Source organism: Electrophorus electricus, chromosome 23, assembly GCF_041902795.1.
Source record: "Electrophorus electricus isolate QZ-2024a chromosome 23, ASM4190279v1, whole genome shotgun sequence".
In the NCBI taxonomy this organism is placed as follows: Eukaryota; Metazoa; Chordata; class Actinopteri; order Gymnotiformes; family Gymnotidae; genus Electrophorus; species Electrophorus electricus.
The window spans coordinates 14,326,477-14,339,123 of NC_137519.1; the positions used below are offsets into that span (position 1 = coordinate 14,326,477).

At 41.7% G+C, this 12,647-nt stretch overlaps 2 protein-coding genes across 3 annotated transcripts in view; one reads left to right on the forward strand and one right to left on the reverse strand.

The window, feature by feature from the left end:
* The window catches only part of slc12a4 (solute carrier family 12 member 4), a 27,210-nt gene extending 24,979 nt beyond the window's left edge, over positions 1-2,231 (forward strand). Inside the window, exon 24 of the mRNA XM_027031283.3 lies at positions 74-2,231. Coding sequence (XP_026887084.3) covers positions 74-165 — 92 coding nt within the window. The 3' untranslated portion in view covers positions 166-2,231. The remainder of the gene's footprint in view (positions 1-73) is intronic.
* Positions 2,011-8,860, reverse strand: dpep2 (dipeptidase 2). 2 transcript variants are annotated; one of them, XM_035521126.2, is made up of 11 exons: positions 8,713-8,860; positions 8,108-8,265; positions 7,905-8,031; positions 6,755-6,884; positions 5,998-6,139; positions 5,024-5,099; positions 4,163-4,339; positions 3,768-3,852; positions 3,557-3,632; positions 3,268-3,403; positions 2,011-3,039 (listed from the first exon to the last, which is right to left on the reverse strand). In XM_035521126.2, exons 2-11 carry the CDS (start codon positions 8,239-8,241, stop codon positions 2,815-2,817), a joined length of 1,308 nt encoding a protein of 435 aa, XP_035377019.1. In that variant the 5' UTR covers positions 8,242-8,265; positions 8,713-8,860; the 3' UTR covers positions 2,011-2,814. The 2 variants fall into 2 exon arrangements, with proteins under 2 accessions (XP_035377019.1, XP_081562197.1); XM_081706071.1 differs by lacking the exon at positions 8,713-8,860 and having other exon boundaries at positions 7,116-8,031; positions 8,108-8,128.
* Between the last annotated feature and the right edge of the window lie 3,787 nt (positions 8,861-12,647).

Consider the following 12,647-nt stretch of genomic DNA (forward strand, 5'->3'; position numbering starts at 1 on the left):
TCGAAAGTTGAGCCCAGCCAAGTCCACACTTTGCTGAGTCTGGATCCTGTCTTCCCTAACATATGCTGTTCAGATATGGAGTTCCTGGAAGTGTTGACCGAAGGGCTAGAGAGAGTATTACTTGTGAGGGGTGGAGGTCGTGAGGTCATTACCATATACTCATGAAAGGTCACCAGGTCACCACGTGGACCAAAGGAATCAAGCTTGCCGCTAAATACTGTATTAGATGACATGACCTAAATATGAATCTAGATATCATATATCTATAGATTTTTAAAAGTAAGGTTTCTATGCAGATTTGCATGTATCATAAGATACATTTATTTCTTTTAATAGACAAAATGTAGTTTGGGACTTAAACTGTTATCATTGCATGAAGAGGACACACTGGGTCTAATGCAAGAACCAGTTTTGCAAGCAGAATAATTCAAAATTGTTCATACAAATGAGAACTTCCACCATCAGTTTTTTTCATATTTGGATTTTGTCTTAGAACAAAGTTTGAGTCGTACAAATCATGTACAGTCCAGCTATTATATATCTCTACTGCAGTTTACTGTAGAGATATTCAAGATTGTAGCAAGTCACAGTTTCCAAAGAAACAGTCCGTTTTGGACAGAGGTCCTTCATCAGCTGCGCAAGCAAAGTGCTTGAAAGAACGTCTGTCCAATACATTCTGTTTCTATAAAAACTCATGTTCTTCAACACAATTTGGAATATTTCTACATCTCTTAGTACAGTACACTGCGGTTACTCAGCTTGAATCTTCTTTGGAGATGGGGAGAGGGTTCTTTGTACAGCTGCTGACGGACCTTTGTCCAAAACGTTGTTTCTCTGGGCCTTGTGTACTTTAAGTGTTAAATATAACTCTCTTTTATAGAGATGTTTATATATTACACTACATGTATGCACTACACTATGGAGATTTCAGACAGAGATCCTTCATCATTTGTGCAAGCAAAGTGCCTAGAAGGAGGAACAAGATTATACACACACACACACACACACACACACACACACACAGCCCCCCACCCTGCCCCAAACACACTTGATCATTAATTATATCATCCCATTCAGGGTTTGTAGTTGAGTTTCATTTGCTAATGGTATTTAACTCTCAAATATGCTATGCTTTACAGTTATGAGCATTTGATCAAATTGTCACAGTTGTACAACTATATGAAAAGCGTAGAGTGTAAAGGATTTTACAGCTCTAACACTTCTGCTAGGTGTAACCACCAGAACAGCTGCTCATCAGTCCTACACCGTATATCCAGAACTTTCCCCAAAGCCTTTTTCTCAAAGTCCATGCAAACATCATGCTCATCATACCTTGCATGTGCAGTAAAAACAAATGACACGATTCCTGATTGGTTATGTAGCCAAACTGTTTTGTGTTTTTATCTACTGATTACGGATGCCAGGACAGACTGAGTCAGGATGTAAATACAAGATTACCTGAAATTGCTTAAGAAATTGCTTAAGAGAGTTTACGGTAAAAACATGAGAATGTTCTTGCATGAGGCCCATTGGGGAGTTGCAGCAGAGCACAGGGGCCATTGCAACTCATACCAGTACTGAGACAAAAACATAGATGTTGTAGGTGTCTGGACACAGAGACAGCACTGTCTCCTTCTTGAATACGTATTCAAATCCACTGATCAGAATATTGCCAGTTAATATTAAACCAGTTCAGATATGGTGCAAACACGTTAGCTCACCTGAACAGGAGTGCCAAGTTCAGATGGTAGTGGGGAAGTTGTGTGTTATTTATATTATTTATTTTTCCTTTTCGCCCTCATTGTATACAGAGCATCAGATTGTAGATAATGAGAGAACTCTAAAAATAGGAGGGGGAAGTTTGTTCAGATGGGTAAAGAGATACAAAACTTATAAATTATGCCTTTTATACTTGACCTTTTGGATATTTGAAAGGGAGAATGTTTTAAAAAAATATTTAAATAAAATATGCTTTCAAAGTCAAATACACACTCAAGTTCACCATTGATATGGAGTATGTATATGATTTATTTTTTTGTTTTTTGAAGCACAGTAAAGGCCTGTGTTACATAATGACAATAAATAAAATAATTTGTGGAACAGACAGACAGAACAGCAGGTGCAGACCTGAGCTGTTTCTGTGCTTCAAACACCATGAGCTGAAACTTCACATGTAGAAGTAAACATGTGTAAACGGCAAATTCAGAATAAACATGGGAATCAGTATGAAATGTGTGTGGAATCCCCATTGTGTGCTCGGAAGTGTCCAAATATGTCCAGAACGTACAGCCAAGGTGCAGTCCAGAATGACTCTAGTTTCAGTTATTCCATTATGAAATAATTCTTTATATTCATATTTAAATGTGTCTTGTTATCTTGTTATTTAGGAGAAAGAACCTTTAAATACTTTAGAAATAATAGAGTATACATACAAAATAAAATAATGGGTTTTGGGTTTTTTTAAAGAGTGATATTTGAGTTTGAAAAAGGAGCTATATAAATGCAACTAATAATAAATAAATAAAAGTGCTTCAGAAGTATTTTGCTACAGGAAAAGCTGTTTACATAACACAAGAGCAGACACTAGCTGGAGACTACAGAGCTCACGTTGTAGATATAGTTCCAGACAGCAGGCTGTTGGTTCTGTTGCAAACTCTTGAACACCAGCACAGCCAGGGGTGGTGGGAGTGGTGTTCTCCGATTTTGTACATTACACTCTCTCGCTGTCCTAGTAGAGGGTCGCGAGGGACAGAAGCCGTTACCAGTTTCTAAGCGATCACCAGGTCGGTAGCAGTACACCTACACTGACGTCACTCATCCCGAAATGACGGTGCTGCTGTATGGATGCAGTAAAGTGAGGAGGAGCAGAGCCCAGCTCAGAGGGCTCAGTGATGGGGAGAGCGCGCCTCCCCTCTCCTGGAGCAGGTTCATGTCTCTGGAAATCTTTGGTGGCTTGAGCACAGAACGACAGTAGTGGTCGGCCTCCGCAAAGGGGATGTCGACCTCACTGGGAGTGACGCTGGACATCTCATCACGTATCTACACAGCAGGAAGACAAGAGACAAAAGGTAGGAAGAGAAGGATTACCATCCATGCAAGTGTTCCCACATCATGGGGACCAAGGATGAATGAGTCTTATAGGGTGTTCTGATCTTATGTAACCAGTGACTATTACCCATTTAGCAGAGGGATGTATCTTGTTTGATGTATCTTAACGCAACAAGGAGGAGTGTTTTTGGAAGGTGTTTTCAGCAGGGAGTTTCTCACCTTCTCCACACTGTCGAACACCCTGAGAAAGTTGAGCCTGAGCACGCGTGCCAGCTCTTCCACGGTCCAGTTCCGCCTCAGCAGCTCACATATCAGAGCAGGGTACTTCGACACGTCCTCCAGACCCGGAGGAAAGCTAAAAGCACGCCACATGTTCAGGGCTATTCTCTTCCCAACCATATGCAATTTAGAACAAACATACTCCATTTACAGGAACCCAGAACTGAGTGGATCATTGTGCGGGAATTCAGGCCAAAAGCACTCGTGGATCAGGGAAACGCTGCCTTACCCAGTGGCCCCGTCGTAGTCTCCTCCGATGCCAATACTCTCTGCTCCTACCACGCGCCTTAGATAGTCAAAGTGATCTGGAAGAGTTGATAAGAGTTCCTGAGTGGTTGCTTGACTCACTGTATGCTGAAGGCTTGGTGGTTTGCTTTATTGCTTGCTGGACTGAATGACTGCTTGTTCTAAATGTTCTGCAGAAAAGTTGCGTCACTCACCGGCTACTAAAGAGATGCTTGCTTCTTGTTTGCAGGCTATGAAAGCACTGTGGAAGTTCACCATGATGAGGCCTCCATTTTCCTTCTGGCATACAAACGAAGGGATTACAACAACTCGGAATATGGCACTAAAACAAGGAGCTGGTCACCTGGTTCCTAAGAACTAGCGATACACCAGCTTGTAAGGTATGCAGGTGGCGGAGAAATGTGTAACCTGGAGGAAGCACAGATTACAAAAGAGAAGTCTAAACTAAACTAAAATGTACTGTAATGAAAGTGAAAGGCAAAGAGCAGGTTTATTGCAGATTTCTACAACTTTCCAAGTGACATACAGAATTCCTGATATAAACACACGGGTCGTGCCCGTAGCGTTTAGTGCATCGGCATAACGTCACCAGCATCTGGAGCAGGTTGTCTGGAACGTTGCGGCTGTGGTTGCAGACGGTGTAGGAGGAGGAGTGGCTGAAGATGACAGGGGCTCTGGAACGCTGCAGTACCGCGTGTGCCGTGGCCCATGACGTGTGGGACAGGTCGATCAGCATCCCCAGTCTGTTCATCTCGTCAACCACCGCCTGGGTTGAGTCAGGCACACGCGCAAGCATGTGCACATGCACAAGCACACGGAGACGCACACGTGCAGACACACGCAGAGAAGTGCATGTGTGCAAGCACGTACACACACACACACACACACACACAAACGTGCAAGCATGTGGACATGCACGCACAAACACATGTAAGCATGCAGACACAAGCACACACACACACACACACACACACACACACACACAGACACACACGCACATGCACACACTGTTGTGTAAAAAAAGGCAGAGGCACAGGCAGAAGGATGATGGTTCTACTAGACAGTTCTTAGCAACTCTTAAGAATATATCCAGTAAATATGAGCAAACTGTCCCCCCCCACACACACACACTCAGATACATATGCACTCTCCCTTTCTTCTTCTTTTATTTCTATATATAGAAAGTAGATTTTTGTGCCAAACTACTCCAACGTAACCATTTTCTGTTTGCGACCGGAGTTGGAAGAGTCAGTTTCCTCCAGCATAGAGGAAGCGCAATGAACACACATACAATTTCTTTTTCGTGTCTGGTGGATGACTAGTTGGTCAAGGAGCAGCCACCTCATCAACGCATGCGTTAGCACACTCAAACTGAGGCTTTTCAACTGATGATGAGGATTCTTCATTTGCTTCCGTTTACAGTCAAAGGTAGAGATGGAAATGCCGTTACCTTACCGAAGTCTGTTAGGCTGTTGTTCTGTCTCTTAGAGTAGAAGTTAGGGTAATATCCCGACGACGTCTCCGCCCTTCATGATGATTATGGAGAAAAAACAAAACAAAAACAGAGAACATTACAAATGTTGACAGACATATACGCAACTCAGCCGCTTTACTTCATTAACTACAACTTTGGTAGAAACATCTCGCAGGCGTAATCATGTCAATGATGAGAATGGCTTGTCACCCAACCCAGCCAGCCTGGCCAGCTTACAGGGTGGAGGACAAACTGTACATGCCAACTACAGACTGTAATTGTACACTTATAAATGCACCTGCATAACAGTAAAGTAAAATCCAAGACAGTTGCAATACTGTAGCTCCTGCATATCTAACAGAGTACTGTGCCAAAACCTTAGGCATCCAAAAATGATACATTATGCATCGAAACAGTTTATTTTCATGTAAAACACATTAGACACTGCTAATGAAAGATTAATACGAAAAAATAGTATAATAAGTAAGAAGACTTTTGCTGTTTTTCAGTGGAAAGTACAGATCTTTTCTCTTCTTTGTTTCTTGCTGACCCTCCTCTAGTGCCCTTCTGACTGCTGGAATTCATGTTTCAGCATAAAGGACTTAATAAAACAAACCTCAAAACAAAACTAAGATCTACATCTGGGAACAGAATGGGCAGAACATCAACTCCTCACCCCCCCCCCCCCCCCCCACACACACACACACAGTAAACACAGCTGTGCAGGACATCTTGGATGGAGATAAAGAGTCAAAAGAATTAGCCAAAGATCTAATTTACTATGAGGTCCTCCTCCCCCTGTAGCTACTAAACACTAGCAGCCTGCACATCCATTTATTGGGGTGTCCAAGTCTTGTGCACTGTACCATATAGAATCTCTAAAACTATATTTAAAACACTGTGTGCATGTGTCCATAATTGCGTGTGAATGGGTTGGTGAGTGTATTCACCAAGGTGTGTTGCAGTTATGGGTGAGAGTCACCGATCGCACTCCGAGTTGGTAAAACATCCGCAAAACTGGTATACTGCTGTCAATGGAATGGCCACCTTCAACACTGATGAGACAGGCCATTTTCTTCGTTTTCCTTAGGTCTACACACAGAGACGCACAAAATTAACCCAAGGTATCCATTGAGAATCGCCCACATTCCCCTCAACAATGAAGCCATCTTCATGCAAGTGGATATAACCGAGGTAAACAGGTTATTTTGGTCTCCAGAGATGAGGAGAATTCTAATTGTCAGTAATGAGTGAACTCTTACACCTGTCTGCCTTTGGGATTTCATAACATGTAGCTTCCTGCATGTAACTGTTCCCCATAAAGACCAGCGGCAGCTCTACAGCTTACGCACAATACACTGTAATTATGCTAACAAACATTATGTTTACGTCTGCTTTTGGGAGATGCCATTGTTCAGATGTCCGTGGTCTCATTCCAATACAAGTGACAAACATGTCAGTGTTAAAAATACTATCAGGCTAAATCCCTGGAAGGAAGAAAATAAGTAAAATGAGGATTTGTATGTAGTTTTTTTGTTAACTGTACAGTATGTATATTGGGAATAAACTGTGACTTGCCACATCTGTTCTTTGTGCTGTAATTACTAGCACCATCACATACAATATCTATTCAAAAACACTTAAAATCAGCACACTGTGTTTTCTAAATCACACACACACGAAAACATTCCACGTTTGGTCTCATACCCTCAGCCGTGGTGACCAGCTCCAGCTCCGGGTATTCAGTACACATGCGGCGTATCACATCGATCTGTTCCAGGGTCAGTCGGACTGCATCCTTGTCCTGAGTCGTACACATCACATATGCCGCAAACATCTGCCCCAGGAACAGTTATTGCATGTGTTAACTTCAGTGATCTAAGCACAAGCATGCATACAGGATCAGGCTAAAGGCTTCTGGCTTCACCTTCTACTGTTTCACACATGCTTATTCCACTCTCCTTATCTGAATAAAAACCTGTAAAATATGGACTTAGTGTCTTGATTTGCCCATAACATTTGAGTTTAGTGGATAAAATAAATGAGCCCAATAAGACTCTCTCTTTACCTTACTAAGAAGAAAGTCACAATGATTTGCCTTTGACTTCTCTAAACTCCTATGGTGATCACATGAGAAGGAATAACATACCAGCAAATCAGCATCATAATTAAATGTGTGGCAATATACAAAGGGCACATCTGCATTCATGTAGGAAAAAGGCTTCATGACATCATTTTCCTGTGAATTTCTCCCTATAAATATGTTGAATTTAAGACCATTTCCCATGATCCAGGAACAACCCTTGATACAACTAGACCTAGATCCATGTCTGCATCTCCAATCAGTGGTCATATGCACATGTAAACATGAAAGTGGAAACAGCTGCCAAAGTTGAAGTAGTAATTTAGGCAAAGCTGTGTTGCGTTAGATTTAGGTTCTGGGACCCAATCTTGGACCCAATTCCTCATTGGCAAACATGCAAAGTGTGTCCCTACCCAACTTCTGTGATGGATAACATTTCGGGAAGACTTCTGGTAAACGATGCGCTTGTAGGCGGTAGGACCAAATCTAGCACGCTACAGGCTCTGTTTTCTGGACTGCGAGGTGATTTAGCAATTTAAAACGCGTCCAGTCCCTCATCTCACGGCTGGCCTACTACAACATACACACGAAAAACACTTTTGTGCATTTGCTCTCTGACAGGGTTCTCTCTCAATGGTACGTTTGGACTCTTTATATTAATCTCCATATTATTCCAAAAAGACAAAGCACACAGCCTATAGCGTGGATCCACGGAGGCGCGGGTGTGTATTCTCCTGCCCGGTGTGTCGGTTGTCGTCAACGTCCAGACGGTACCTGCCCTCCGATGTGAGCAGCTTTGAGTCGGGTAATATCCGTGCTGGTTCTGGTGTTGTTGTACAGATCCAGTCGGCTCAGTTTGTTACTGTGGAACATCCTGAGACGCAGCGCAAGGTCATTGTGTCTGCGGGAAGAGAAAAACGGAGAGGATAAAAGGTTATCCAGGTACCTAAACCGGAGTTAAGGGGGGTTATCATTACCCATCTATCAGTCGGTGTTTTGACATCAGTTCCAGCGCTGAGCTGTAAAAACTGCAATGTGACTGCACTTCTTTGAGCACGAGAAGTAAAACGGAGCCCAGCCATAGCTTCCACGTGCCCGGACCCTTCAGCATGCTCCGGTGCGGCTGCTCACAGATCTGTCATAAAGAAAAACACCCAGCCCACGTTATTAACACGACACACCTTAAAGACGCACCGGTGACCGGTAATTCGCTATTCAGCGGCCCCGCGGGGACGGAGGCTTTACAGTTGCAGTCTACTGTAACTACTACTACACCGTACCAGCACTCTGTACCGAACTTCCTAATCTCATTTAGGATATTATATTAAAAAAAAAAAAGTTAATAAATCGCAAAAAGCTCGGATAGGTTTAAAACTCATGGTAACCTACAGAATGCGCCTAACAAATATAAAATGTATCTACAAAGCTTCAAATTTGGTTTCGTGTAATTAAATATTTGTTGCGAATATAGTATTTATAATCCACTCTATAAATAATCAGTGATTATTCAAGTACAACGGAGGAGGCAGAAGTGTCCACTTCTTTAAAGAAAAATGGGTCAAATAAGAGTTGTTTTACTTACCGCGTTTACAAAAGGAGACGGCTTGCTGCTTCTGAACTTCTGACAACTGAATCCACCCAGAGGAATGATTCCTAAATATCCGGTTACTTATTGCCTTCATTTTCGAGGCATCACAACTCGCTTAATAGGAGTGCTACCCTCTGGTGTATAGAGATGGATATAGCAGCAGAAATAACGAATCACCTCTTTACTCGTAGAAAAGAACTGTTTTACTGTTGGATTAAACATTTAACACAGATTTCAAATTTACATAGTATGTCAAATGGAAATACAACACCTGTTGTCTGAAGAGGCTAGATGATGACATTACCGAAGTTCAACCGTGAACAGGTTTATTTTGGTCAGCACGCGCGATTCACCCCGACGAATCGAATGATGACGGAATCAACTGAGATTAATGTGTTCTTGTATTTTTTGACCATTTGTTACATAAACCATTTAAATTTCTTTACCTTATAACATTTCAAAAATTCATCACAAAACGTAATGGCCACTAAACTAAACCTGTAGTACGCTATTAACTATACTAGTTTTTGCTGGAACTAAGGAGCCGAGCCCAACTTATGAAAAACAACCACACACCATAACCACCCCTCACCAAACTTTATACTTGGCACAGTGCAATCAGACAAGCACCGTTCTACTGGCAACCAACAAATCCAGACTTGTCTATCAGATTACCAGACGGAGATGCGTGATTTGTCACGCCAGAGAACACGTCTCCACTTCTCAAGAGTCCAGTGGCGGTGTGCTTTACACCACTGCATCCAACGCTTTGCATTGCTTGGTGATGTAAGGCCTGGATGCAGCTGGTCAGCTATGAAGACCCATTCCATAATGTTCTAGGCACTGTCCTTGAGCTGCTCCGAAGGCCACATGAAGTTTGGAGGTGTGTAGCGATTGACTCTGCAGAAAGTTGGCGACCTCTGCACCTCAGCATCCGCTGACCCCGCTGTTATTTTATGTGGCCGACCACTTCATGGCTGAGTTGCTGTCATTCCCAATCGCTTCCACTTTGTTATAATACCACGGACAGTTGACTGTGAAATATTTAGTAGTGAGGAAACTTCACGACTGGACTTGTTGCACATATGGCATCCTATCACGATACCATGCTGGAATTCACTGTGCTCCTGAGAGTGACTCATCCTTTCACAAATGTTTGTAGAAGCAGCCATGTCTGGCTACGTACCAATTTATCCCAGAGGTGTTCAGTGGGCTTGAGGTCAGAGCTCTGTGCAGGCCACTGAAGTTCCTCCAAACCCAAACTCATCAGGCCATGTCTTCGTAGACCTCACTTTGTGTACAAGGGCCCAAACTGTTGCCACAAAGTTGAAATGAAGCAAATAATTGTACAAAATGTCTCTAATTCTAGCATTACCATTACGTGTAGTGTTTGTGTGGTGCAAACAGACGAACAGTTTTTCAGTTTGTTTTTGTTTGTGCTTTGAGGGTGTTGCCGTACTGCGTGGCTGGAGCTACTTTACCATCTTGCACCTGTATGTAAACACACTTCAAAGGATTGTGTCAGGACAGTTATGTTGTACATTAATGGCAGCATCAGTGGAGATGGTGAACAGAATACAAAGTAAACATGGCCTTCTTTCTTTTTTGGTTTGGTTTTTATTGATGCAGAAGAGCCTGCAATACAAGGAACTCCCTTTGCATAATTTCAAAACGCACTGCAGTCTTAAAAATTACAAAAGATTTAAAATACAAAATGTACAAGAAATGACAATACAAGGCTCTGTAAACAGCAGCGAAACCTGTATTACACACACACACACACACACAAACTTTAGGAATGACATCCATCATTTCATTTCAAAGTATCAAAAATATACTTAAAATAGTTGTCGAGTTTGTGTTGTCATCTGTATGTAAAATGGGAAAACATTGTTGGGTCTTTGGTGTGAAGGTCAGGACCATGAGCAGGTGTTCGTTAGGGCACTGGTTCTAAATCCCAGTACAGCATTCTGCCCTCTTATTGCAGTTGAATTTAAAAAGCTACTCTTAAATCAAATTCAAACATTTCAACATCAACACATCTGCATGTCAAACACAAGGTAAGGCTTTTTCCTACTGTATAGTTGAAATTAAATAGTGAAAAGTGGCTTGGAAATCAACTGTCACTATAAGTGTTTACATAGACCACAAAACAATGCACATATATATTTATAGTTTATTTTAGCAAGAGCTGAATAACAAAGAAATCTGTTATTTTGATGCCAAATATTGCGCTACTATATTCCTGTCCTTGCATAACCTAAACGTCTCTGAGCAACCCTCTCGCCACAAAAAAAACCAACCAAACAAAAAAAAAAACCATGATTTTTGTTAAATGTTATATACAGCTTATTGGATACTCACCATTAATTGTGCTTACACACACACACACACACACTCACTCTCTCTCAGACACACACACACACACTTAAGACGGTTGCTTGCTCTAGTCCTTTAAAAGGTAGGTATACACAAAAGCACGTACACACACAAACACACACCAATGCAGGATGTCTGACAAGCTATTCTACAGTTAGCTTCTCTATAGCATCTATGTCTAGAGGCATCAAGGTTTTCTTTTTTTTATTTAATTATTTTCAAAGGCAACAGGCAGGTTTTTAGTGCATAGCAGACCTTTTTTTTTTCCTTTTTTCATTTAATTTGTCAACTTAAAACAACCAAATCATCATTAAAACCACTAAAGGCTCAAAGACCCAAAAAGAAGAAGCAAAAACAAAGTGGCTGTACCAGTTTCCTTAAAATAGAAAAATATACACAAATAGTTATTACTTTCAAATCAAAGCAAGTTTTAAGGCAAGAATCCTATACAATTCTTCATAGATTTGTTTCTGTCAAACCCCAGGTACATAGTTATAACTACGTTTCTAACCGAAAGATAGCACCTAATGTGTATTACTGATCATTTCATCGACACCAGACCCCATGCAAATGTGCTCCACAAATCTTTGCCCTCTGAAGCTTCCCTTAGGTAGGGGTGTACTTGGCATATGTTCATATTTAACCTTAAACAACGACTGTACGTGGATTTACAACCAAAGAGAGACCTTCTTTATTTTCTGCAACTTTCAAAGTGTAATTATATTTTCAGGAGTGTTCAACTAAAGATTTACAAAGATTTTTGTGGATCTAAAAATTTGTTTTCATTTCATGCATTTGAATGTCCATTTGGGATGAGAAGGGAAACCTTAAACTCCCTGGTTTTTAGGAAAGTGCGCTGGAGGTTTAGCTTTTGATTGTCAAAATGCCGCCTTTTTCTGGACGCCGAGAAAGAGCTTTCCAATCGTGTCGCTTTGGCCACCTTGTAAAACTGCACATAAAAAAAGTCTACGCGTTCCTGTCCTGGCTCGGCGCACGACTTCATCTGAAAGGCACATGGGGGTGGGGGTGGGTGGGCGTTAATCAGAGAAGGTTAACTGGATCTAACTGGAGTTCTTAGTAGGGACGTGGACTCTAGCGGTGACTTGAGCATACGTTCATGTTCCTAGTCCATCATCTATGTGCATCTCTTCAGAAGTACACACCAACTCTTCGGAAAGCATTTGACTTGGTTTGTACACCTTGCGCTGACACACCATATCGCTTACAGAATATCTAGAACGGCTAACTCTACATGTAAAACACACAGATTTGATTCAGACGTTGTGTCCTCGGCACAAAATTCAACTTCACACCAAAATAATATCTGTGCTAAAAGCATTTTTCAGTCAATCCAAGCTGCTAGGTTTATAAGGCATTTGTTCAACCTGAAGAGGAGAAAGGGTGATCATTCAACAGTTTATCTACAACTCAAAAAGGACACGAAGTGTGTGGAATGTTGCATATTATTAACACATCAGCAGCACTCCCGCTTCTCCTCCAGAGGGCGCCACTGAAACCACTCTTATTTAAAGAAGCGTCTAGGCTGGTGC